The 27,520-nt window shown below is 45.4% G+C and overlaps 2 protein-coding genes across 23 annotated transcripts; one reads left to right on the top strand and one right to left on the bottom strand.

The window, feature by feature from the left end:
* Positions 1-712: 712 nt before the first annotated feature.
* Positions 713-11,491, bottom strand: C5H10orf95 (chromosome 5 C10orf95 homolog). Of its 6 annotated transcripts, XR_015950248.1 has the most exons (4): positions 11,357-11,461; positions 8,651-8,762; positions 3,891-4,043; positions 713-2,156 (listed from the first exon to the last, which is right to left on the bottom strand). XR_015950248.1 is itself a non-coding variant. In XM_035132677.3 (2 exons), exon 2 carries the CDS (start codon positions 2,086-2,088, stop codon positions 1,441-1,443), a length of 648 nt encoding a protein of 215 aa, XP_034988568.1. In that variant the 5' UTR covers positions 2,089-2,156; positions 11,357-11,491; the 3' UTR covers positions 713-1,440. The 6 variants fall into 6 exon arrangements, 5 of the variants coding, with proteins under 5 accessions (XP_034988568.1, XP_034988570.1, XP_060130689.1 ...); XM_035132677.3 differs by lacking the exons at positions 3,891-4,043; positions 8,651-8,762 and having other exon boundaries at positions 11,357-11,491; XM_035132679.3 differs by lacking the exons at positions 8,651-8,762; positions 11,357-11,461 and having other exon boundaries at positions 3,891-4,028.
* On the top strand, positions 11,017-27,128 carry SLC68A1 (solute carrier family 68 member 1). 17 transcript variants are annotated; one of them, XR_015950247.1, is made up of 13 exons: positions 11,113-11,181; positions 11,861-11,914; positions 12,677-12,771; positions 13,651-13,922; positions 14,416-14,495; positions 15,710-16,159; positions 19,702-19,819; positions 20,748-20,796; positions 21,244-21,415; positions 22,380-22,573; positions 24,505-24,873; positions 25,338-25,366; positions 26,599-27,128. XR_015950247.1 is itself a non-coding variant. In XM_088670645.1 (11 exons), exons 4-11 carry the CDS (start codon positions 13,758-13,760, stop codon positions 24,756-24,758), a joined length of 1,530 nt encoding a protein of 509 aa, XP_088526771.1. In that variant the 5' UTR covers positions 11,109-11,181; positions 11,861-11,914; positions 12,677-12,771; positions 13,651-13,757; the 3' UTR covers positions 24,759-27,128. The 17 variants fall into 17 exon arrangements, 6 of the variants coding, with proteins under 6 accessions (XP_034988566.3, XP_034988560.3, XP_088526772.1 ...); XR_015950239.1 differs by lacking the exon at positions 11,861-11,914 and having other exon boundaries at positions 11,017-11,158; positions 20,700-20,796; XR_015950243.1 differs by lacking the exon at positions 11,861-11,914 and having other exon boundaries at positions 11,053-11,181.
* The last annotated feature ends 392 nt before the right edge of the window (positions 27,129-27,520 follow it).

Below are 27,520 nucleotides of genomic sequence, written 5' to 3'. Positions count from 1 at the left end.
GTGTTGCCTGTACTCGCTACATTTGCCAAAACATGGGTGGCATCTCTGTGTAAAAATAGTAGATGAGTGTGACTATCTGCATACAAGTTACAGTATGAAACCAATGGCTGAGAAAGTTAGCATTGTTAAGTTAAAAGGCAATACTTTAGATGTGCAGCCCAAACCTATAACATGTTTATTCCCATGTCCCACTGAATTTAACTTTGATTCTTCACTTTAAAAGGCTTCAATCTTATACATGGCGTGAAGGAAAAGCTTGGCCGCCTCAATATTGTCCCAACAGCATGTATGGACCCATATGCTTAATCAAACAGGGTATATTTAGTAAAATTAAGTCTTTTCATTACTCTTTTCATACTGCACCATGAAGCTTACAGAGCTTTCCCATCTGCTCTAAGAGAAGTATAGCCACATTAGGGAGGAACTCAAAAGATTAGTGCATGGATCAAAATCATAATATTATTATTTGTATTTTACAACTATATCCATCCTCTTGTTCATTCCTGAACTCTGTGTACTTCTTGAAACCAGCAGATAATCTTATGCTATGCTGTACTACAACATCTGCACTTCAGTTTGGTGATAAGACAGGAATTATTTCATTCTTTAAAGCCTGCAGGTGCCCCACAAATAAACAATACTATTTATGTGAAACAGTCCTTTCCACCCTACTTACAATAAGTTATCACAAAGAAATGTTCACACAGTAAAACATGCTTGTTTTCCTTTATTTAAAATGCTCTATGTCTTGCATATATACAACGTGCAACCTGATGGCCAAGCAGAACTCTTTACAATTGTTCATCTCACTAGGAAAGAATCACAAATGGCATAAAACATATTACAGAAGGTGGAATTCACAATAGGTTTGTCTGTGCTGATGTTAAAAATAAAGGTACTCTGATCCTATTTATGTATGTTGTGTGTCCATTGTCACAGTGTGACCAGATTCTCAGTATACCATCACCTTGTACTGTGACCGTGGGTTCAGTTTCTGAATAATTCCATAGTGAACTCTATGGACATTTACTTAAAGTAGCCAATGCTTGGCCAGGGGTGGGGGAAGGAAAGAAAGAAAAGAGATCCCTCCAACAATGAGGGGGGCAGGAAGAATTTATGGTGCAAAATGGTAATGTACTACTAGGAAGATAATGTGCCAGAAATAAGTAGGTTTTTTGTTTATCCAATTGAAAGGCTGCTGCACTACTGGCATTCATTTGGAGTCACTCAAAAAAGAGCAGGGGTTGACAAAATGAGCAACATCTTCCTATTAGCACAAGAGAAAAGTAAGTGTGCATATTAGTGAGTATACAACAGCTACTAAGAAAGTTATTAGAACCTATAAAAATGTCACAGGAAAATCTCTTTCAGTTTTGCCGCCAGGTCTTAGGTCTAAACAGAGGGATATGTGTTCAGTCTGTATTATTTGAACCACTTGCTTTATCTCTTTGATTTCTTTTTCTTCTTCCTATTGCGGTCTTCACTGCTGTCCTCAGCTTCACTAGCGGTTGGGGTGGGTTCGTTTCGGATTATTCTCTTCTCTACCCTGTATTCCTGTTCTCCAACTCTAGGGTCCCCTTTCACAATAAATTCCCCACTGTGGTATGTTATGGTAACATCCGTCCTTGGATAGGTGCCATAGACCCTTCTGAGATCGTCTTTCACGAATTCCGGCAAGTCCCTCCTAGGTCCCACAATCCTCTCCAGCTTACCCCAATGGAGCTCTCCTCTCAAGGTGAATCCCTCGGGCCACACCTCCCAGCCTGGTCTATGGTAGGCTGCATAAGGAGGATAGTTAGCATAGGGGTTGTACAGAGGAAGAGGGCTCACTTGGGGGAAGTACCAGAAAGGGTAAGGAGAGAGGTAAGGATTTGCACCATGGATGTGATGGTACTCCACTTGGTTTGCTGGATTTACGTTGTAACCATTGTGATTGTCCATAATCACAGCAAGAGGCCTGTTGTAGAAGTTGTGCATCTGGACTGGAGGGACCATGGGGGCGTGTGCAGTATCTGATGGTCGACTTGGCCCAAGAGGCAGATAGTTATAAGGAAAGGTCTGCATCATAGTTGGATAGTATAGAGCCATCCTGGGAGAAGGTGCATACAATTTCTTCTCAAGCAAGCATCACTTTCTCACATCTGGTTTCTCCCAAGCTGTTGAGACAAATGTAAGAGGTGCTCAATTGTGGCAAAGGCAAATGTGCACAAGCTGATTCATTACAAAAGTTTACCACCGCTTTGCGGCAAAGCTACATATTTAGCCACACACTTTCGTTATCTGTCCTCATGGGCCTGCAGAAGCTAAGTCAAACTGAGAGAGGCTTGCTGTTCTTTTAAGAGTGTGATGCATACCAGGATTCATCACATGCCTGGCTGCACAAGACAAACACACGCTTCTTAGAAACAGAGCTTTCACAATAGCATGTGCCTTAAACAATATACTATAATACTTAAGTGGCTTTGGAACCCGTTGGGACAAGCCTTGCCGACCCATAATGGTCTTGCCGGATAAGCAAAAACTAGCAAGCTTCCCACTGCCCCCTCTCACACAGAGTTTTATAAGGCTGTCTATTTACACTCTCCTGCTTTGCCAGGATACAGAAATTGCAGCAAGGCAATTCAAATAGATACTTCATTTTATGCACATCAGACAAAAAGATTTTAAAAGTATTTTCAGGCCTTAATAAATTGAGCCAGGACATGACAAGTAATTATCTGGGTGTCTGCCAAAGTGTTCTACTACCACTAAAAACTGTTTTATTTGTCCTAATTTATTTGTAGAATTATTTATAGGCTGCCTTTATGGAGACAGTCCACCCAAAGCCTGTCTACCACTCATAAGCACACTATAATTCAAAAACAATTTTAATAGCAAAAATATTTAAGAACATAGGTCAATCAAAATGAATGATCAGCAAAATAAATTCCAAGAAAATATAAATGCTTTCTATTATCAAACAGCTTTCTAAAATAACAGTCTTGATGAAGCAGCAGCAGCCCAAAATAAAGCCCACTTAAAAATTTGAAGCGTTTGTCCACTCCTTGTCTCTGGGGAGAACTTCCATAATGTCAAGGTCACTGCAATAATATATCACCCTGTAAAGAGCACCCTTATAGCTTCTCCATTTGGATGTAGCAAATGAGCACCAACTCCATCTCCTGGTACTAACAAGGATGACCATCAGAAGTTGAGGAGCTGCTGCTACTGCTACTGACATACTAGATCTGCCTCTGGGTTACGACAGCCAAATGAGGACAGCTATAATGTTTCTGCCCCTCTCATTGTCCACAACGTTATTTCAAATCAAGGAGAAAAGATACCTTTTCAACTACTGTAATTAAATATCAAAATCCAGTCACTTCCAATATGAAAACAGATTTGAACAGACCTAAGACCTGAAACCAAGACTTTTACACGATTGTTTACTCAACTTTTCACCTGCTCCAAGATCCTATAAATCTAACCCTCAACAACATGCTCTGATTTCTTCTATCACACACGCCGTCTCCCTCCTACCTGATAATTCCACTTTGGTCTACAAAATTTACAAAGTATTCAAAGTCTGTGCCCTTTAAGTTTCCTAGGGAGGAGTAGGAAGAAGGGATTCCATGAGACTAAAAGACTGAAGCCAGTTAAAGTGCTAGCAACTCCTGGGGTGGCACACCAGCAATTGCTGAACATTTAGTGTCTCTGGCACAGCGCGGGAGGTAGGCAAGGAAACATAATTAGCTGGCTCCTTAGTCCTCAACGGTTCTCTCCCCTCAAGCTCAGATTTCAAGCTTTGTTGTTGGGAGAAAAGAACACAGAAATGGATAGCAACCAGGTGCAGACACTTGAATGGGGGGGGAGGGGGAACCAGCTGGGAGAGTCTCAAGGGCTCCACTTACTTTGCTCCCCCTTGCTTTTTTTTAAAGCAGAAACGTGGTCCCTTGCTGCAGGGATTCAGGCACAACTCTTCTGGAAAAGAGGCAGGCTCTATTGTAGTAACCGCTGCTCCTAGCACCGACCAACTCAGGCCATGTTCCAAGGAAGAATGGTTTCTAGGCAGACAGCAACAGGCACAGGTATGATGACGCATAAATTCAGGTAAGAAGCATAGGGTCAGTCTCCTCCCCTATCTATGGCTGTGCATACGTTTGTGGCTTCAAATGCAGTCAGGTCTCTTCTCCCTGCTGCATTTCAAGTGTCTCCCTGCTGCATTTCAAGCATGGGGGTGTCTTCACCAGGTGCACATTACCTACCCTGTTTCTCCAAAAATAAGACGTAGCCATAAAATAAGTCATAGCAGGATTTTTAAGCATTCAAGGAATATAAGCCATACCCCGAAAATAAGACATAGTGATAGGTGCAACAGCAATGCCGGCTGTGGCAGGAGGAGGAGGAGGAGGAAAAAAATAAGACACCCCCTGAAAATAAGCCATAGTGTGTTTTTTGAGGAAAAATAAATATAAGACGGTGTCTTATTTTCGGAGAAACACGGTATTTGGTTTCCCCATGCCTGCAACGCCACAGAACTGCTCCCCATTAAACTATGATCCACACATGTGCAATAGCTATCCCAAACCTAAGCTTAACTGTGCAGTGAATGTGGCTCACAATTTCAAATTGGACAGCAGCTGGCTTGATGGAAAACACATCACACTGCAGTATTTCTCAAGAAACTACAGGATATATATGACATATACCAGGCATAGGCAAACTTCAGCCCTCCAGATGTTTGGGACTACAATTCCCACCACCCCTAGCTAACAGGACCAGTGGTCAGGGATAATGGGAACTGTAGTCCCAAACATCTGGAGGGCTGGAGTTTGCCTATGCCTGGCATATACACACAGCTTCAAACACCAATGCACCAGAGACAGAGGTGGCTCTGGTCAGTGCCTGGTTATCCCTATCAATGTATGCTGTTAACAATAAACCAGTGTCTGTGCTTCCTGAAGGTCTGAGGATACCCCTGGCTCTCTTCTACAGCATTTTCTACATGCAGTAAGGTGTGTTTTTTATTTTTAAAAATGTTGAGAAGTATCTTTTAAAAATATGATTCCCCTGCCTGCAGTCTACTACCTCATCATTCAACAAGGGGTTGGCCCAAGTCGAGGAGAGTTGTGTTCTCCCATGATTTTAGCACTGCCACAGCTGGAGCACCAGCTGGACCGCCCCAAAGAGGAGAGGGCATAAGCTTCTCAACTCTGCTTTTTGTCTCTTGATTAGATCCCCAGAAATAGGCATCTCATCACACAGATGGCCACACACTGCTTCTTCACTTTTCTGTGTCTGGGCTTGATGCACAGCTCACACACCACCATTTTTTTAAAAAAAGTTTTTTCCCCTCTTGCATGACTGTATGTTCATCATTAAGTCTGAGCAGATTTAACCATCTTTCTTGATTGACCAAGACTCCCCCTGGTAGTTCTCACCCCCTAATTCCCCCCCCCAAATAAACCTTCTGCTGCCAGTGTCTCATATGGAGCAGTTTTGGAGAATTAAAAAAAGTGGAGACACAACTTACTATCAACTGAAGGGCAGTCTTCATTTTCCTTTGCAGTTATCAGTGGTGGAGTTTTTTAACAGGTTTTTTTTTTAAAAAAAAGTTGTTTGGGGAAATTCTTGGATTTGTGGGAGTTGGCGTCACACACATATCCCCCCAACCCGATAGTATAGAAAGAAAAACACAGCACCATTTGGCACCTAGAGGAGTCAAGGATGCAGTTACACAGCTGAATGGTTTCCAGAAACAAGCTTACAACCTGCAGTTTGTCAGAAGAACGATTGAACAAGCATGTCACAGCATTAGTAGCATGTAAGAAGAAGCCTCATCTGCCAGGCCAAAGAAAATAAATACAACCCAACATAAACAGAGACCAGAGGCCTGCAGTCAAGGTTTTGGTTGATATGTAAGTACATAACATCCCCTACCCACTGGGGGAGGGAGAGAAGAAGGAACATCTCCCTTCCCCTACTGTCTGGCTTCACCCATCTTTCTGTCCCTTAAGATCTTAACCTTTAGCACCACTGTTTTGCCTCATCCTCATAATCCTATTGCTTTCCTCAAAGATCCTAACCACCAACAGTACTTTCCCCTTGTCTCTCCTCCCCCCCCCCACCATTCCTGCCAACTTCCTCATATATGTATCCTCTCCCTCCTCCATGCTATTGATAGCAAGGCTTCCAAGCCACAGGTGCAATACAACACAACAGCAGAGAGCACTCAAATTAGAGACTGTATTGTCGTGGGAACAATGATTCTTTTATATTTGGGATGGGGGATGAATTTGTTCTCATTTTTCATCTCCACCAAACCACATAGATTATACAGATGCTTGGATACTTGCCTAACACTAGAAGTGGGGGGGGGGGTTTGAAGGCAGAGAAAAGAGATGATGTTTCAACATTTGCTAACTCTAAAGTGCACCAGACAGTTTATGTTGATGCAGGAAGCTCAGATTATACATGCCAACATGACTGCTGATATTTTAAACAGCAAGCTATTTACACTACATAAATGCAATTTAAATCTGTGGGACTACTCAAGTGGGAGGTATGGATTGCAGTGTATCTTGCCATTGACTCTGGAGTCAAAGTATTTTCTAAACTGAAAAGCTGAAAGAGAAAGTTTTAAGACTTCTGGCACACAATGGTGGGAGATGAAACACAGGTGACTGACCAATAAAATGCCAATTTAGAAGGTTTCTGATATATGCTAATGTCACTTGCTAAGATCTATCCAGGAAACTGGATCAGTGGTTAAGGAGAACATGGTTTCTCCATCTTTAGGAGAAAAATGGAGAGGGTGTGTGATTCACTCCTATATGATAAACTACACCTGTCAAAGTGCCATCTTCTACACCATGGGTCGGCAAACTAAGGCCTGCAGGCCGGATCAGGCCCAATTGCCTTCTGGATCCAGCCTGCAGACAGTCCAGGAATCGCCATGTGGATCACCAGTGTGCGTGTTCTTTCCCTCGCCCTCACACGGTGGTGGTGGCGGTGCCGCCTCCCTCCCTCCTCTTGGCTTCTCCCCGCCCTGCCTAGAGGAGGAAGGAGGCTCGGCTTTGTTGGTGCCAGCAGCAGCAATGCTCAAGCGGCCGCCATTTTAAGCAGCCCCGCTCCAGAGCCCTTTCACACGCCACTCATCATCCCGCTGCTGCCAGCCCCTGCTGCTCGCAAGACACAGGTAAGCAGCCACTGGGGCTTGTGGGGCTCTTGCATCATTCCCCCCCCCAAAAGATATAGTCCAGCCCCCCCACAAGGCCTGAGGGACAGTGGACCAGCCCCCTGCTGAAAAAGTTTGCTGACCCCTTTCTACACAACTCTTAGGTGTTGAGGAACACAGGAAGCTGCATTATACCAAGCAAAAAAGCACAGATCCAGCTAGCTCAATTTTGTCTACTGACTCAAACAGCTCTCCAGGATATCAGACAAGAATCTCTTTCAACCCTACCTGGAGACGTACAGCATTGAACCCGAGACAAATGCTCTATCACTGAGCTATAACCCTTCCCAGGGCAGTCTTAAGCATATCTGACGCCGTGGTGCAAAGATCCCTCCGGCGCCCCACCCCACCCCGTTTCCCAGAGTTGTTGACCTTTTTTTTAAGGGAGCTGACACCACGCTTACACATTATCTCTAACAAGCCCTTATAACAAAATAAAATGAAAAGGCAGAAGAAAATCTAATGAAGTCCTCAATTCCAAAGCAAGACTCATTCAAGGCTCAGAGGTTCTTCTAAATCATCCTCATGATTCAAATCACCACATATCAAAGAGTTAAAGCAATCACCAGTTTGTTGTTCTTTAAATAAATTGACAAAGACACAGAGAATGAAGTTCCCGGCCAATTTGTGTTTAAGTACAAAGCTGACATTTTCAAATATTGTTGGGTGTGTGTGTTGGGGGGGGGGGGTAAAGCAGTGAGATCCTGAACCTAAAAAGGACACAAAACTTGGGTCACAAAGGCTGCAGCCCTAACTGCACTTACCCGAGAGTAAGCCCTGCTGAATCTAATAGGACCTTAAAACCCGCCCCTGTCTTTAAAGGACTTTTTGTTGGTGTTTGTCTGTTTTTAACCACTAACTGCATGGAAAGCACGCTCTCGAGACCATCCTTACCTCCAAACTGAGTCCTAATGGTAGTGTGCCACCCCCTCAGCTTTCCCCTCCCACCACCCCAAATCTGAATGAATCCCTCCACCTTTTTCCTCAAAGGAAGGGGCGGGGGGCAACATTCTCAGTGCCCCACCCCCTCCCCGTCCTCCCTGCCTCCTGCACTGGGCAGCTCGAGGATTGCTTGCCGCATGGGCTTCCTCAGCAGTCCCGCTACTGGCACGGGGCGGGCAGGACGGAGAATGGCACCGCATAGCTTTGCATGCCGCTACTGCTGCCTCCTCTCCCAGGCAGGAAGTGAGAGAGCGCGGCTAGCCATAGGAAGAGCTGCCGCCGCTGCCCAACATGCCCTCGCAGCTGTTCCTGGTCGGTCCCGACTCCCGCTGCTGGGTAACCCTAACCCTAACCCTAACGGGTAAGATGGCCTTGGCCCTTCCTCAACAAACCTCCCGCACCCCCTTTGCCTCTAGTCATCATAGTTTGAAACAAAATCAACACAAGTTGATTCTTTTATCCATTACAGTCCAGAAAATACTACTGGTTCACCTTATTGTTGCTTCCTTTTTTTCTAGCTGCCTTTAGCAGTTATATGACAAGCAGCAATCCAACAGGTGAAGTTTTCTCCATTACCACAAATACATGTCGGGAAGATCTGCTGCTGAATATGCGGGTAGATCATAACTGTTAAAAGAGACATAACAATTCCTCCTAGAAAAGACTAAGAAAGTTATTTTTTCTAAAGAGGCTCTTAACTATACTGCTATGAACTTGGGAGTCCTGGTTGCAAAGTTAAGCTCAACAATGTACTCAAAAGGGAGCCATAAGAAAATAATAGTTTTAATATCTGTAGTCATGAAGTAATAATAGAGACTTACCTTGTATAATTGTAAGACCAAAGTAAATCAGAGAGCTTTGTATTAAAATTAATAATACCTAAAACTACTATTTTCAGATTTGCTAAAATATTACTTAACAAGATTTTCCACTAGATTTTCAATTAACCAGCATCTACTGAATCCCAGTGCTATTCTTCCACCTACGGTAATAGTAACAAGTACACACACCTTTTGCTATAACATTGTAACTGAACAGCTTAGTAAGTGTAATCACCTAGGTCCTCTTGTTACTTTTAGCTAAGTAGCTGCCATTAGCTAATTTTATCAGCCACATTAAGCAGCTGAGGTAATTTAGCTGTCTACAGTTATTATGCAAAGAAGGAACCAATTAACATATGAACAATATAGATGAAGCTCCAGAAAAAGGTGTTATTTCATTAGCCTGTGACTATTACCGTACCTGATAAATGCAACCTTTTAATGGCAGGTTTCTTATTATCCTTCAATATTATTTGTTAGACTTTGCAGTGTGGATCAAACCTGCAGCATTCACATGGATAAAAATAAATAATGCTCCTTTCTTGCAAAGGAAGATTGCATTTAGACTGCAGTAATCCTGTAAAGCGTACTTCTGAGTAGACTTCTGAGTAGACCAAGCAACGGGAGCTCACCCCGTCGTCGTGGGGATTCGAACTGCCGACCTTCTGTGGACCTTCTGATCCGCAAGCCCTAGGCTCTGTGGTTTAACCCACAGCACCACCCGCATCCCAGCTGCCTTCTTCCTTACTTCTAAATCTAAACAAATAGCTGTATGATAGCCCTCCCTGGGCAAGTGGAATATGTGAATCATTTATTAGTAACAATAGGAGAGACAAAATAAAATAATATTCATGGAACTGTGAATAACCACCATCCTCTGACTCATACATGGTTCTCAGTTCTCAGGAAGACCAAATAAACATACCAAATGGTTTTTTGACCACTGTTATTTCCTTTACCATTGTCTCCCATATTTCCCAGACTATTTTGGTTTTGAGGCACACACACTGGTTTACAGTGCACTCCCATCATGTCTATTCAGAATTAAGTCCTACTGAATTCAATGGAACTTACTCCCAGGTTAGTGGAGTTAGGTTTGCAACCTTAAATAACATTTAATTCCACATATCCTCATGTGGTTCAAGATTAAAATTCTGAATTCTGCCTCGATAACACATTTTATTTGTGAAAAATATTACAGGCAACATTCAGCAAGCTCATTAAGGCAATTTAACTTGAATGTTTTATTTATAGATTTGTATCCTACCTTTTTACAGTGTTTCAAGACAGTTAACCGCTAGAAACAGTTAACACAAGAAAACATAATCATAATAAACATCACAGCAGCCAGAATGAATAAATCAAATCAGGAGGAGCCAGTAGAAACTCAAAACACAGAAAGAGCAGTCCAAATGCCATTGAAAACATCAGTACAGTATGTTGGTAATAATATATAGTTGAAGTTGGAGTTTGTTGAATTTATTGTGATTTTACAGTATAAGTTTTGAAAATGTTTTAAATAGACATTTCTCCCCCAGTACATTTTTTGAGTCTTTTTGGAGACAAATCACTATAGACTGGAGAAAAATAACATAATTTGTCAGATCATAGTATGCACTTGTTTTACTACATAGAAATACCTTTTGCTGCATTAAAGCCTATAATTAAATAAATATGGGTATATTTATATTATAAAAAACAATGTAATAATGCCCTCACCTTAAAAAAAGTTGATAAAAAAAACCTATTGTTTTGAAGAACTATTTCGATGAGACTATAAACTGAATAACAAAATGTAAACTTTTTTTTAAAAAGGAAATAAATGGGTTTTAATTTAAAAATGGGTTTCAAGATTTAATTTTTAAAAACCGGGGAGAATATAAATTTCAGGACTTCTATCGAAATCTAGGAGACACTCTTCGCAGAATCAGGAGCCTCTCTCTCCTCGCCCACTGGAGGGGAAAAACACTACCTCCCTGCGATTGGCCCCTGGCTGAACAGCCGTTGCCCGTCGTGCCCGCATCAAAGATGGCGTCCAGAGGAGGATTCCTTCAGTGTCAAAAATGGCCGCCGCGCAGGAGTCGCTTGACGCCGTGTAAAAGAGGGCGGGTTAGTGGGAAATGAAGTACGACTGCGCAAGTTTGATAAGGAAGAGGGCGAATCTGGGCCGAAGGTACAGGTACAGTCGGAGGGTAGAAGAAGGTGGGCTCTCGATTATTTTCCTGTTTGTAATGATCTGCCTGCTAAAGGGCTTTGTCACGATTCTCCTCTCTTCCCCCCACTCCGCCCGATTGCAGAATGGTGTCTCCCCATTCATTCTGCCTTAATTGCCTGCTCCATAGAGCTACGTTTGGGCTGACGCGTAAGAGCAAATTACCTCCTGGTGGGCGGTTAGTTAGGTGCGTGATGAGTTGGCCAGGATCTCTTGCGCTTACAGGAGTTTCTGCACCGACCCTGCGAGGAACGCGTGCGCTCCCCTCCCTGGCCTCTTGCCCAGCTGCCTTTCTGTTGAATCATCATGCCTTTCTCACTCTCCGTTTGTAACCCAGATGAAGGCTGGAAGTGGACTTACAAAGCCCACCAAAAGCTTATTCAGCAGTCGGCTTGTGTCGTAAGAGGTGTGTGTAGATGTCTCGTCGTCCCCTTTATACTCCTGGATGTGGCAGAGGAGTTGGGGCTTGGTTGCATTTACGATTTGGGCAAAAGCTCCTTCTCACCTGGCAACTCGAGGTGTAATTTCCAGCATGTTGAAAGAGGCATTGTGGCGAAACCCATGTTACCTTTTCCGGCTATTTTCTGCCTCAGTCTAAAATTCCTTGCAAATGCAACTGAATATCTTTGGTGGGTCGGTCGTTTTACTATTACTTTATGTGTTTTACAGCCAATCCCCTCCCAACTAGACACAATAGGGTCTCTGGATGAGAACATAGCCAAGGTATTTTGATTGATATGGTGCCATCATTGCTCATGGTGCCTTAGAGAGTTATACAGTGGATGTAAAAATAGACATTTCTCTTCCCCCAAGGAACTTAAAACAGTCTAGAACAGACAATGAGAAAAATCAACTATCAGTAACACTTAGGTCCGTCAGTCTGATCTTTGCTTGGAAATGCTTTCCACCCCATTCGGTTTCCAGCAGAGGCTTGATTATTAAGTGTTCAAACTGTGTTATGTGCTTTCTTCTGTGCTTTCTAAGAGCACAAGGTCCATAAATCTCTGGGAGCATAGTTTAGTTTTCTAGCTCAAGCTGCTAAGCATCTGCCGTTTTAGATGTGGGGAAGCATAGTTTGATTCTCAGTAATGTCTCGGCAGCATTTTGACTAATGGGTGCATAGACAGAAAAGGCTGCCTACAATATTAGTCAAAGCTATGACTCTACCTTCTTGTATGAGGAAGTGATTGCATGTTGCTGAAACACGTCAGCTGATGTGGCTGAAAAAGAAGTGAAACTTCCTAGTTTCATTTTCAGGCTAACTATGCTAGCTCTAGAAAGATATCATGATACTTATTTCACATTACAGTAATAATGTATTGGGTCCTAACTCTGAATTTAACACTTCTGAGCTAATTTTAATCATCTTGTTCAAGCCACATTGCTAAAATATAAATATATGTAAATGTTTCTAAGATTAACTGAGCCCACTTCTGAATACCCAATGTGCCACTCAGTGCAAGGATGTATGTGTTTCATTTTTAGTGATGTTACCCACTAATGCCTTCAAGTTAAGGCAGTGACTGAACCAATGTGCCACTGCTGCAAGAGTTCATCCCTGCTTGTGTCATCTCTGCAAGGTATTGTAGTGCAATTATTTATTTTTAATTCATTTTAGGTAGTGATGTGCTACTGAAAGAGGACTTGACAATAACCACTCATCTGGGGCAAGTTAAAACAGTGTCCAGGGCAAGATAGGCCTGTATGCATTGTTGCCTTGCAATTCAATAAGCAGTGCATGGATTGCTCCTCTTCCCCATTCCCTTCCTGTTATTACATAGGCAGGCAGATGCCTGCGCAACACTCTCTGCACTTCTGATTCCAAACAACTGGTATTCAAAGGTGCATCGCAGCCAATACAGGAAATAATATACAATCGTACCTTGATTGTCAAACACCTTGGTACTCGTACGTTTCGGCTCCCAAACAATCGAAACCCGGAAGTGAGTGTTCCGGTTTCGGAACTTTTTTTGGAAGCTGAGCGTCCCGATGCAGCTTCCGATTGGCAGCAGGAGCTTCATGGAAACTAGGAGTTCATGGAAACTAGGAGACAGCTCCGTTTTCTGCAACTGGTGTCTCCATACAGGTCTGCTAGCTGTTCCTCACCTCTATACGCTCACCTGAAGCTATGGATACAAGCTAATCTGGGTCTCAAGCAGACAATGAAGAGCATTATAGGCAGCATATAAAAGCACAGTAGGCCCTCTTCTGCAGCCATCTGATGCCCTGGCTTAGCAAACCTTCTTTGCTACTTGTAAGACAGCCTTAGCTTTTAAATCCTATTAGAAATCTCCTTTTGAACCAGAGAGCAAAAACTGCCTGCAGCTGGATTTTATTTTATTTTTTATTGCTCCAAGCTAAATGGACCTGGTTCTTTTGGTGATGGTAGGTGGGTCAGGGAGAGGAAATGCACTGAATCTAAGAAACTGAACCGCACAATTTTGTTGTCTCTCTGACAGGGGTAATGATGGTTCGGCTCCATCCGAGAACTAGTAGGTGCTGGAGGGAGAGACCCTACTGGAACTGGAGGTGATGTGGGCAGCCCAAGGACTCTGAGTGAGCCACCATGGGTTTCAGGCTGTTGGCTTGCCTCTTCAACCTGCCTGTTGCGGTGGTCTACGGGTCTCTGTCCCTCTTCATTTCCATTTTGCACAATGTCTTCCTCCTCTATTACGTGGACACCTTTGTTTCTGTATATAAGATTGATAAACTCTCTTTCTGGATTGGAGAGGTAAGTTTTGAACTTTTAACAACTTACATTTCCCCCCTGCTTTGTCAGAGCTAGATAACTGGGTTCTGAAACAACAAAGAGGCTCGTGGCATCATAAAGGCTAATAGTGGTGTATATTTTATGGCACAGCTTTTGTGAATAAGGTTCCTAAACTGTTTGTCCTCAGTTGACAGCTGTCTCTGTCTGAAACTTTGGTAAATAGTGAGATTAAATGGCAACGAAGTGCAAAAAGTACGGTGTGTGGTGGTGATTCTATGTCAAACTTAAAATCAACAAAGTGACCATTCACAAGGGCAGTATTTGATTTGGAGAGCACTAGCATAGAAAAGCTGTTGTGTATCGGTGACCATTTCCATTATTGCTTGCAGAAGTCTTTAAGCCGGACATTGTTAACTACTAAAACAATAATTATGTGTCTGCAGCAGGAGAATTGGATGTTGAAGTGGTTTTAACCACAGGCTGTCTCACTGGGTATTCTGTGCTTTTCCTCCAGACTGTGTTTCTGATTTGGAACAGCCTCAACGATCCTCTCTTTGGCTGGCTGAGTGATCGGGCTTTCCTTAGCACGCAACAGTAAGCAGAGCTTTATTTATGTCCTGCACTGAATATTAAAGAGTGCTGAATTGCTATGAAGGGTCAAGGAGACAACTGAAAGACCATGTTTAAGTGATTAGTTTCTTTTAACAAGCATATTTCTCTGGAGGGAACTCTCACAACTTTTAACCCATTCAGTTGTACATGTGGGCCTCGTTTTGACTAGCCTTTCATCTTGTCTCCCCTCCCTCCTTGTCTGGTACCAGTAATGAGTTTTATCCTCTACATATGCACTTCCTCTTCTTGGAAATAGTGGAGACTTGCTTTTATTTCCCTGAATGATGAATTTGCACACTGTGATGGTGAATTATCCGGGTTTAGCTTCTTTGAGGAAGGGCCAGCATTCAGAAGGTTCCAGGTTCAATCTCTGGCATCTCTAGGAAGAACTGGGAGAGACCCTTGTCAGAAACCCTGTAGAGCCCCTGCCAGTCAGTGCAGGCAACACTGAGTTGGGAGGTAGACCAATGGTATAAGTCAGTTTAAGGCCATTTCCTGTGTGCACAATGACTCAGCGTGAGCATTATAAACAACAAAAGTGGGACCTACAACATTACACTGCAGTGAAGTCTAAGCTTCCAGCCAATCATGCTCTTTTTAAGGAACTGCTGTTTCTCTCCCTTCCTCTCCCGTTTTCTGGTTTTCTACAGCAGACAGACAGTATACTGTGGCCCCTGAGCATGCTCAGTCCTTATTGAGCTGTTTTGTGTCCTCATCCCCTTAAGTTGCGGGTCCCCCCCACACACTTTTGCAAAACTTTGGATTCTTCCAAGCCTGCTGATGCCTTATTCCTGTGGGTGGATGGTACTGTTGCTGCATGAAGGTCCACACTTGCAGAAGGAGTTTGTGATATACTGTATATACATGTGTGATGACAATGGAGGGAAGGTGGGCCTGTGTCCAGAGTGACAAAGCAAATTGTCCTGCTAGAATGGTTTTGAGAAAACTACACACACACACACACACACACACACAGAGAGAGAGAGAGAGAGAGGTTTAATGGGGTACAAACTTTTAGGCAATCGAAACAAAGCAGGAAGCAGAGTGTTAAACAGTGATGAAAGAGGGTAGCAGAAAGGCGAGTTAGACAGATAACAGAAAAGACTGAAGAGGAGGAGGAAAACTACTATGTAATTTTATAGTTGTGGGAGGGGGCCCAACCAGTTTTCATGGGCAATGTGTTTCTTCTTTTGTAGGTCTGGAGTGGCAATTTCCACTCCGGAAGTGGTTTTGAAGAGACTCAAGGCCCTGAGCCGCAATGGCCCCCTCTTTGCTATGTCATTCCTGGCTTTCTGGATTGCCTGGGCCAACCCAGGCCTGCAGTTTCTCATCTGCCTCTGCCTGTACGACAGCTTCCTCACCATGGTGGATCTCAACCAGAACGCTTTGCTCGCTGACCTCGCTGTGTCCGCAAAGGACAGGACCGGCCTCAATTTCTACTCGTCACTCTTCAGTGCCATTGGCTCTCTCTCTGTCTTCATGTCCTATGCTGTGTGGAACAAGGAGGACTTCTTCTCCTTCCGGATATTTTGCGTGGTGCTGGCTTTCGGCTCGGCAGTTGGTTTTACCCTGGCCACATGGCTCCTGAGGCAGAGGTTTCAGACTGAGGGACACGTGAAGTGGGATGAAAACGCAGCTTTGAAAGAGTGAGTGTCGCCGAGTTGCATAAGAACCATTCTCCTTTTAAATATGCTGTCCAATGAGCACAGTGTATTGCAGGGGTCAGCAAACTTTTTCAGCAGGGGGCCGGTCCACGTCCACTGTCCCTCAGACCTTGTGGGGGGCCAGACTATATTTTGGAAAAAAATATGAACGAATTCCTATGCCCCACAAATAACCCAGAGATGCATTTTAAATAAAAGGACACATTCTACTCATGTAAAAACACCAGGCAGGCCCCACAAATAACCCAGAGATGCATTTTAAAATGAAAGGACACATTCTACTCATGTAAAAACATGCTGATTCCCGGACCATCCGCGGGCCAGATTTAGAAGGCGATTGTGCCACATCCGGCCCCCGGGCCTTAGTTTGGGGACCCCTGGTGTATTGCTTGTAGGCCAACATTGGACACTTTGTCAACACGCTGCAAGGTTAGCGTGGAGGTCTGATGACTGTCCTTTGAAACAGCAGGCACAAATGTTCCCAAGTTTAGGGAGAGTGATTTGTAAGTAATATGTGTGAAGTTTTGTTTAAAAACCAAGCATGCATTTGGGCTTCTTGATCCATGGTTGATGGGCCCTGGACAAGGAAGCCATGCCTTCCTAGTGTGATGGAAAGCTTTTACACAGTGAATTAACTACCTACTTGTGACCATGGCTTCAGTACCTGGGCTAATGGGATTTTACACCAGACTCTGGATGTGTCTAGCGGGCATAAGCAGTAGGGTCTGGCTGGCAAGTGGGTGCACAGTAGGCCTGTCTTCTGGAGATACCTTGCTTCTTGTTCCTTTCCTCTATCAAGGTTGGGAGCAGTGCCTACTTAGTACTAGCCATGGTCTTATTGTATTTTTAAGAAATCGTACTTTTAAAGTCTCTCTCCCTCTGTGTGTATTTTGCAAAGTAATTTTGCTTTTAGAAAGGCAGGATAAACAACACATATAATCAGTGCAATTTTTTTTCTGGGGGTACGCATACCCCTAAACATTTGGTGAATCTTTGTACTTTTGAGAGTACCCCTAAACCACGGGTGTCAAACACAAGGCCCAGGGGCCAAATCCGGCCCGCCAGACCTCGTCATGTGGCCCACCGAGCGCCCCAGCCAGCGGGACCCAGCAGCGGGACCTTGCTGCTGAAGCGCCGCGCCGACAAAGCGCCGACAAACAGCTGGGGCCTAGGGAGGTAGAAAGGCGGCTGGAGCAGCGCTGCGTGGAGCACCCCGAGCCACAGCAGGAGAAGGAGGAGGCAGCTTGCCAGGTCAGCGCCCAGCAGCACCGCACGGAGAGTCCCGAGCCTCAGCGATGCAGCAGTGCTCTGTAGCACTTTGAATCCTCCTCCTCCTGCCACGGCTCGGCGCCTGGAAATGGCTGCTGCTGCTGCTGCTGCTGCTGCTGCTGCTGCTGCTGCTGAAGCACAGACAAAGCACCCAGCAGCGCCGCGTGGAGGAGCAGGAGGATTCAAAGTGCAGCCAGCAGCAGCAACGCTCCCAGAGACTCGGGGCGCTCTGCGCACGCTGCTGGGTGCCGACCCAAGCCTCTGGGAGCCGGCAGGAGGAGGAGGAGGCTTCCCGGGTCGTAACCCAGCAGCGCGCGCGGAGCGCCCCGAGTCTCTGGGAGCGTTGCTACTGCTGGCTGCCGGAGGCTAGGGGTGCTCTGCACGTGCTGCTGGGTGACGACCCAGCAAGCCTCCTCCTCCTCCTGCTGGCTCCCAGGGGCTTCGGGGCGCTCTGTGTGCGCTGCTGAGTGACGACCCGGCAAGCCTCCTCCTCCTCCTCCTGCCGGCTTCCAGAGGCTTCGGGGCGCTCTGTGCGTGCTGCTGGGTGCCGTCCCAAGCCTCTGGGAGCTGGCAGGAGGAGGAGGAGGCTTGTCGGGTCGTCACACAGCAGCGCGCGCGGAGCACCCCGAGTCTCTGGGAGCGTTGCTGCTGCTGGCTGCCGGAGGCTAGGGGCGCTCTGTGTGCGCTGCTGGGTGACGACCCAGCAAGCCTCCTCCTCCTCCTGCCGGCTCCCAGGGGCTTGGGTCGACACCCAGCAGCGCACGCAGCGCACCCCGAGCCTCATTCAAACCAACTTTAAAGGAGAACACATTTTTTTTTAAAAAATCAGCAGTAACATGGTCATAAAACCACATCTAAAAAGTCTGGGGTAATACAACGTTTTCACCTGGTACCAAAAAGAAGAAAAAAAGACTCAGGTCCAGATGAACCTCTGCGCGTGCTGCTGGAACCACTTACAGTAATAATAATAAAAAGACACCCACCGAAAATAAGCCACCCTGTGTTTTCTTGAGGAAAAAAAGTTATAAGACGGTGTCTTAAAAAAGGGAAAACACGGTAGGATGCTGCTTTATACTTAAACCCTGGAACCAGGAGAACAGCTCCAGTGAGTCAACCTCAGCCAGTCCCTTTGGTGAAGGGTGGTGCCTCACTGGCAGAACATCTGTCCTGCATGCAGAAGGACCCCAGCATCTCCAGGTACCAGTAGCTCTGCAAAGCTCCTGCATGAAACCCTAGCGAGCCTCCACCACCCAGTGCAGTTACCAAAAATCATTTTTCAATAAATTGTACAATAATTGTACATTTGAATATCTACTTGCCATTATTCTGACTATGTTAGTTATTACTTATATTATTACAAAAAACAGTAATAATTGAATGCAGTGACAATAATTTATGATAATAAAGAGTGGACACATAGTCCTACAGATACTACCGGCCCTTTGAGGGTGACGAAACTGCTGATGCGGCCCCCGATGAATTTGAGTTTGACACCCCTGCCCTAAACATATATCAAGGGGGGGAGCACTGCATATAATTCAATAGATGCTAAGGCCCAGGTGTTCTACAGTACCTCATATGATTAAATATATTTAGAGATAGCTGAGTGCCAGTCTTTGCCCTTGCTCTGCCTCCCTTTCTATAACAGTGTTAGCTTCAGTATTCTGAGATGCAGAAGGATGAAAGAAGATATTAGCATCCACAGTGTGTATAGATCTCACCACAGAATGTCCAATGCTGGTAGCAAAAAACGGGGGCAAAATACTATATTGAACAGGCTGTCAAATTGATTTTCCAAATGTTTCTCTGTAAAAAAAGTATGGTTCTGGCCTTCTGTCCTGGAGTTAATTCAGTGATACTAGTTAATCCCTAGTAGTTTTATCCTAGTCAATTTTTAATCAAGCATAAATTGTCTTTTTTATTGCCTTTTGATTTTGTAAACTAGTTCAAAACATATTCTACGAAAAAGACAAAGGCAGACTTCTCTGGTAAGAACATTAAGAACAGTGTGATGTTGTTATTGTTACAGGATCTAAATTGGCTGCGCAATAACATAGAGTCATTTGCATTCTGCCATTTCAAGGGGCTCATTTGTGACTGCCTTGATACTATCCTATATTATCTTTTCAAAAGCTCTGTAAGACTGCAAAAGTGACACGCTCGACCAGGTGAAGTCTGTGACTGAATACAAATTTGAACTCGGCACCTTATCCATCACACGATTCTGGCTGAAATGTGTCCATTTGTTCCTCCAGACTGTATATCGACCATCCATCTGTGCAACAAGAGAAGAGAATCACTCTGGCTGAGTACCTGAAGCAGCTCTCCCGACACCGCAACTTTCTCTGGTTTGTCTCTATGAACCTGATCCAGGTAGGTGTAGCATGGGCCCACCTGTCAGAGTCCAGGTGGCCTCCCACATGACAGAATAAATCTTTTTTGCTCCTGAGGCCAGCCTCCTGCCCATTGTAGCTGATAAATATTTGGCAAGGTGTGGATTAGGATGTGACACCGATCTGGATTTTTGTAGAATGAATTTCACTGGTCAGTCTGCAGTTGATGCACAGGACGTGAAGCTTTATCAAAAAATAGTCTTTGATTTCCTCCACAGGCTCAAAGAAGGGCTTGTATGCTGCATGTCTGTGATAGGAATCTCAGAGTTCTCAGGAAAATCCTTCCCTCTCCCACAGCAAATCAAGGCCTTCTCTTTGAGGAACAGAGCTGGAGCCAGCCTTTCAATGGCTATAGCACAGGGGCAAACAAAGGCTCTCTCTTCACCCCTCATCACTGTCGCTTGGTTGCATGAGGACAGTCCAGAAGGCTGTTGCAGTTTTAAAGTTGGGAAGACTGGTGTTACGATCGGCATCAGCCCTCCTCTTACCTCCAGGCAGATGTTGATATAGACACAGCCATCCTATGGTGTGGGATGAGGGGAAATAAGCTTCTTCTGCACCTTAAATGATTGGAGCACAGCCTTTCAGGGTAATTTTGAGAGTGTGGTGTCAAAGCAGAGCCCACGAGAGAGCATTCCCATCCCTCCCCCCCCCCACCTCCCTGTGTGATAGTTATTCTCTTCCTGTGCTCCTCCTAGAGATTGTTGTGCACTCTGAGCGTCTTGGCATAACACCTCCATTTACCTCCCCATGTGGCATGTTTGTGTGTGATTGGAATGAAGATTCCTGTTTTATGGTTTGATACATCATTTACTGTTCTAATTGCCATTTTTAGAGGTCTCACAAATGTCTTTTTGCAGGTTTTTCACTGCCACTTTAACAACAACTTCTTTCCCCTCTTCCTGGAGCACCTGCTGTCTGATCGTATCTCACTCTCCATGGGATCCTTTCTGCTTGGTGAGTCCAAGGTTGGGAGTAGGAGGGGCGGAGGCTTGATTTCTAGAAATGGACTAGAGAGATCTGCCTAGAAACTGGTGGGGATTTGGATGGAGGGGAAGATTTATCCAGAATTCAGATGAGTGCAGCTGCTGTGAAAGAAGGATGAAAACTTGTTGCTGGATCTGCCTCTAGTGTGTTGGTTGGAGTGAAATCTTAAGCTATGCTAACCAGGACTATTTTACTCCTTGAACTACAGCTGGGAGTTGCAGTCCAAAGAATGAGGGCACAAGGTTTTTGGAGGCTGGGCTTGACAGATGGTCTCAAATGTAATTTTATTGTTTCCAACAGAATGCAAGTTTATTTATTGCTGGTTGCATGCATTGATACCTCATTTGTTCCTTATGACAATAATGAGCCATAGCTGAATGCTTGCTCTCTTTGAACCCATTTGGTTTTTCTCCTTAGGAGTTTCCTACGTGGCTCCTCATCTCAACAACCTCTACTTCCTGTCTCTCTGCCAGAGGTGGGGGGTATATGCAGTGGTGCGAGGGCTCTTCTTCCTGAAGCTGTTTCTCGGTGTGATTATGCTCCTTGCTGGACCAGATTGGATCTACCTGCTCTGCTTCTTCATAGCCAGGTACCCCACTCTCCTGCTAAGGCCCTGGGAAATTGACCTGGGTATGAAAAACAGGCAGTGTCCATAGCATTAGGGTAGTTGATTAAGCATGTGTTATGAGTCAGAGCCAAAGCTAGACTCTAGACCAAAGTAGCCAATACCCTCCAGATGTTCTTGGTCCATATCTCCCATCAGACCCAACCATAAAGGCCCAATCGTCAGGGATGGTGAGAATTGTCATTTTCGGAACATGCTTTTGTGTGTTCTGTACTCCGCCTTGATAGCTTTCTACTATGAAACAATCTAAATAAAGATTTAAAAAATTATAGCCCATCAACTTCCAGGGTTGGGTATCACATTCGCTGCTACTGCTGAACTGTGAATTCCTAGCTGTGTGCTCAGCTGTTTATATCTGCCGAGAATATGTGTCTTCTCAGGATCATTCAGAGAGGCAACAGGTGCAGTGGCGGAGCTTCATGCTCCGCCCCCGGGGGCGGAGAGCAGGCGCGCTGCCCCCAGGGACGTGGCGCGCGTTCTGGGGGCGGGATGGGCAGCCGCGATGGCGCCCCTGGGATTGCGCCGCTCTGGGCAGCCCGCCCCCACCACCTCTATCTTCCTATGCCCCTGAACAGGTGAGTCCTTTATCTTCAGACGGGGTGAGGTGTTAGTTATATGCATGGGCACATGGGAACTTAAGATCCTGGAAAAACTCAGTTTGTTGGTTCTTAAATAAAAATCCATCTTTCATTAATTTGTGGAACGGACTTTTTAAAAATGTGCTAAATAACTAAGGGTTGCTTGTGGTGAAAACCCACAGGACCTTTTCCCATTTGTTTTCTACTACCTCCTTGTAGGTCGTACCCCCAAGTATGTAAATAGTAAGTTTTACTGGTTCTTCTGTATATATTTCGTTCATCTGCAACCCCTTCAGGGTCCACAGTGCCTGTGTCTGCTGTTAACCTTCCTGTTCTTCTCTTCTCCCCAGCAACCGCGTGTTCACGGAAGGAACCTGTAAGCTGCTGAACTTGGTGGTCACCGACCTGGTAGATGAGGACTTGGTGCTGAATCGAAGGCAGCAGGCTGCCTCGGCCCTCTTGTTTGGCATGGTTGCCTTGGTAACCAAACCAGGCCAGACCTTTGCTCCCTTGATTGGCACCTGGCTCCTGTGTGCTTATACAGGTAAGGTGATGGGCTGGGCACATGGCTGAGCAGTGGAATGGGAATTGAGATGACAACAATGGATGGCTTCTCTGACCTCAGAGTGGACGATAGTTGTTAATAATACAGGCGAGGATATTCATTTGGGACTCCCCACCCCCGCAGGATATTTATTGGGTGTAGCTTGTGCAATCTGTACCCCATCCTGATATCTTGTGTCCCTGCTCAGGACACACTGTTCCAAGGGTTCAGTTGCTGGAACGTGAACATACCATTAAGGAAGACTGTCTTTCCACAGTGGAATGTTCAGTATTTTCTCTGTCTCTAGGGGAGCGCCTAGTGAGCTTGATGCTTGAAGCTGCAGGCTAGGGGGCTTAGTTATGCACAGATCCTACTTCCTCAGTACATTAAAAGAGCCAAAGGCCCATCTAGTCCAGCTTTCTGCTCTCACAGTGGCCAGCCAGAAGCCGATGGGAAGCCTGCAAGCAGGGCCTGAGCACAACAACACTCTTCCCGCTTGTGATTCTCAGCAACTGGCACTCAAGAGTCGGACATAACCATCATGGCTAGTAGCTATTGATCTCATTCTCTTCTAAAGCCATCCAAGTTGGTGGCTGTCATTGTCTCCTGTGGGAGCAAATTCCACATTTTGTCTGTGAAGAGGTATTTCCTTGTCTGTCCTGAATCTTCCAATATTTAGCTCCATTGGATGGCCCAGAGTTCAAGTAACATGTGGGAGAAAAATATTTGTGTCTACTTTCTCCACAACATGCATCCTTTTAATAGAATCATAGAATTGTAGAGTTGGAAGGGACCCCAAGGGTCATCTAGTCCAACCCCCTGCAATGCGGGAATCATATGCCCAACATGGACCTCGAACCCATGACCCTCAGGTTAAGAGTCTCATGCTCTACCGACTCTGCAGGCATGTCTACCATGTCCCCTCTTACTCCCTTTTCACTAAGGGAAAAAGTCACAAACATTGAAACTTTTCCTCATAGGGGAGTTGCCCCATTCCCCTGATGATTGGCTGCCTTTTTCGGAACCTTTTCTAGGTGCCTTTGACTAGAGCAGGGGTCCCCAAACTTACCCCGGCTTCGGGTCGGTTCCTCTGGCGCCGATAGTGCGGAGGGCGTGGGAACGTGCTCTCATACGTGTGTGCACTTGCTTTTTCTGGTGCGTCGCGGCACCCGAAATGGCTTCTGCGCATGCGCAGACGTCATTTCCTGTGCACTTCCGGGTTGTAACGGCACCAGAAATAGCTTGTGTGTGTGCGTATGGGAGCACGTTCCCCTGCCCTGCAGCCCGTGCGCGCGCGCAAGCTATTTCTGGCCCCGCGCCGACCCGGAGATGGGCAGATGCACTGCGTCACGCCGATAAGAGTGGGCGGCAGCGGAGGTTGTCAGGGGCCGCACAATTGGCTCGCAAGGGCCGCATCTGGCCCCCAGGCCTTAGTTTAGGACCCCTGGACTAGAGTTTCAAGGGAAAGGATGGGAGGGGATTTCCTCTTCATGTTTCAAGGATGGAGCCCTCCCTCCAAGCAGATTCTCCTAAGCAGCTAAGAAAACTTAATTCTTGGGAAAAGGTGCTGCCTTCTCCCTTTAACAAAGAAAGTTCACACACAGATTGCCGCTTCCAGTGAATGGAAAGGAGACCCCTGGATTTGCGGCTAGCGTAATAGAGGGAAGAAATGAAGAAGTTTCAAGTAGAAATCACAGTGTCTGTTTTGCAAGATCAGTGATGGCCAAACTTGGCCCTCCAGCTGTTTTGGGAATACAATTCCCATCATCCTCGACCACTGGTCCTGTTAGCTAGGGATGGTGGGAGTTGTGGTCCCAAAACAGCTGGAGGGCCAAGTTTGGTCATCACTGAACTAGATCAAAACTGGACACTCTCAACACTCATAATGTCAACAAGTCCACTTTCAGCTTACTCAGTAATTTATGTTCCAGGTTACGACATTTTCCAGCGGGATGCCTTGAGCAACATAGTGAGTGCCCAGCCCAAGTTGGCTTCCAACACAGCCTGGGAACCGACGCTGCGCCAGGGCTGCTTCTACCTCCTTGTTTTTGTCCCCATCACATGTGCATTGCTGCAGCTTCTCAGCTGGTCACAATTCAGCCTGCATGGGAAGCGCCTCCAGAGAGTGAAAGCTCAGCGTCAGACTTTCACGGAAAGTCAGTCCCAAGAAATCAAGACCATTTAATTTTCCTGTGGATCAGCAGAAAATGTCACTGGTCGTTATGGACTTTTGCAGAATCGACTCAACAAGGCGTGGGTAGAAGAAAAAGGGCAACTGATACTCTTCTTGGTTAAAATTGGTGAGTGGAAGCTTTTGAGTTGGAGCTGCTGTTACTTGGTTTTTGGCGTCACTTAAAAATGCACCTCCTTACCCAAACCTTTGGGGGAAATTGATTCAGTAAGGCCAACTGTAATTGATGAAGGTTACAAGCAGTATTGATACAGTTTGGTTACTAGTTACTAATGGTTCTAATGTTTTTGTTTTGTTGTCCAATGTATACAGAATGTTCCAAACTGCCCTGGGATCTTAATTGATAGAGAGCAGTTTGGAAATTGAATAAATAATATACCTCCGGAGTCCCCCCCCCCCCCAAGGCAGGACTGTGTAGGATCCACCTTGAAGAGGGCATGAGAGTGTTAAAAGATTGCATCTGCTATCTTCAGCCAGAGTTGGTCCAGAAAAAGTCAACACCTTGCCTTAAAAAAATATATATCTTAATATTGACTTGCTGATCATGTTTCTTTTTATTTTTATTCATTCCAGAGGAAGTCACTGGGAAGATAAGTAGTCAGGTAAAGATGCTGTATATTAATAACAAGTTGATGGGGAAACATTGAGTAAACTAGGAGTATCCTGGTACTTGTATCCTAACCTCTTGGGAACTGCATACACAGAGCCTTGGCTCTTATTTGGGTGCTAGGAAGTAGGGTTGATATTTTCATCCTTCCCCTCTGCACTGGATTTGATTGTTTGGCATACCTCGCTCCCTGCACCCATCCTATCAGGGCGTACTTTAACTGTGAAAACCAGAATCTCTCCAAAATGTGATTTGATTCCTTCCAGAAGACATCCAGGTACTCGACTTATAGTACATGCTCTCTGTGGGGAATCAGCACTCTTACTTCTCAGAATTTACCCTTTTCAAGAGAACAAGTGCGCCCCGTTCTTACACCATGGCAGCCATGGCAGGATTTGTGCTGAAAGTGGGGGGTCTGTGAGGTGGATGCAGAGCTGTGTCACCAGAAGCTTGGAGGTATACCTGGCCACCAAGTTTTGACGCCACAACGGGCTTAACCTTGGATGAAGCTGTTCCAGAATGAATTTCTAAAATTTCCCCAAGTCCTGACAACCCTGGTCAGCATGGCCCATGGTTAGGGATGATGGGAGCTGTGGTCAAGCATCATCTGGGGGGGGGCACAATTCCCCCATCCCTTTGCTAGGATGAAAGACCAGCCTCCTTTGTCAGGGGACACTCATTCTAGTTTTTCTGTGGGACCAGGTATTTTTTTAAGATTGTAGCTATTATACCGTACTTACCAGCACAGGAATCTCCAAGGGCAACTTGATAATCCTGCCTTTGGGACTTACACTTGAGGTACTAGTCGTCATCCTCCCTTTCCTCCTCATGAGCAAAGCAATTTGGACTTACGCTAGTCCCTACAGAATTGACTTAAGTGGACAAGACCTTGGAGAGTGGTACTATGCACAAGGCTGAGGGGGGGAAATGATGCCTTTTCTGAAGAAATGCCCTGCCCTGGAGGAGAGTTGACAGTTGCAAAACCAAGCTTGGCTGCAGAGTGTCAGTCACAGGAAGTTGCCCGTCACCTAATGACAAAAAGATTTACTAGACTGTAGATTACAGCCGAGAGAGGTAGGAGAGACTTCCTGAGTTATTCCCTCAGGCTCCTCCTAGAGGTAGCAATTACCTCACTCCTCATATTGTCTCTGCAACTTAGGAAGGGCAAGCAGAATTTCTTCAGGACTGTCCTGCTCTTCCCACAACTCCTTTTTTTCTGATGACTAGCTAGGGGAATGCCAGGTTTCCCTGAAGTTACTCCGGAGCCGAATCTTCTTGGGTCTCTGAGGGATTGAGAATCACATCCTGCCTTCATCAAGCAGTGAAGGAGGAAGGCAGCTGGCTACGTGAATCAGGGTTAGAGGCCTGGGACACCCCCTCCCCCGGAGTTCAACAGCTACCTTCACTGGAATATCCCTCTGCTCTTGGTCTGAGACCGCCCTTGGTTTTGGCCGCCGTTGTAGAAAATGGAATAATCCAGATCTCCTTGGGACCAAGTTGCATCCTTCTCTTTGTGTGCCGAAGCAGGTGGCACTTGGAGGGGGTGGGGAAGCGTTCTCAAGTTTCTACAGGCGGTAGCCCAGCCAGCCACTGTAATTGCCGTTTCCCCTCTCAATTTGTGAGAGCAATGATGATGAGAAAATGTTTACAGTATCACTTTTGTATCACTCGATGGCTGCATTGTAATTTATTCCTCTAATTTAACAAGCCAAGTGCGTCAAAACTTGTTTCATTAAAATGTCTTTCTTTTTAAAGCTGTTTTTGTAGGGTGGTGTTTTGGGAATGTACACGGTAATCAAGATGGAGGGCTCTTTTGAAGAGCTGGTGTGACAAGATTTTATCCTCTTGCCAAGCCAGAAATTCTTATGCCTTCAACTATAACACTGAGCACAGCTTGTAGGATGTCCTTACCAGCTTGTAGAGTGTCCTTGTTCCTGCAAGCACCTGCTTTTTATTTATTTTAGTGTTTCTATCCCACCTCCAAGAATGCCTCGTTTGGTTGGAGAGCCATTTTCACGGCTGGAATGCACCTTGCTATACAAAAGAGGATCACATCCATTGCTCTGGCATGTGGCCTCTTGAAACCTGACCCTGAGATAACACAACCTTTGAGCTGAAAAGATTCTCCATCCCAGGCAGATGGTGACCA

Source organism: Zootoca vivipara, chromosome 5, assembly GCF_965207765.1.
Source record: "Zootoca vivipara chromosome 5, rZooViv2.hap1.1, whole genome shotgun sequence".
In the NCBI taxonomy this organism is placed as follows: domain Eukaryota; kingdom Metazoa; phylum Chordata; class Lepidosauria; order Squamata; family Lacertidae; genus Zootoca; species Zootoca vivipara.
Note: the sequence above shows the minus strand (reverse complement) of the source record. Positions and strands in the feature narration are given on the sequence as shown.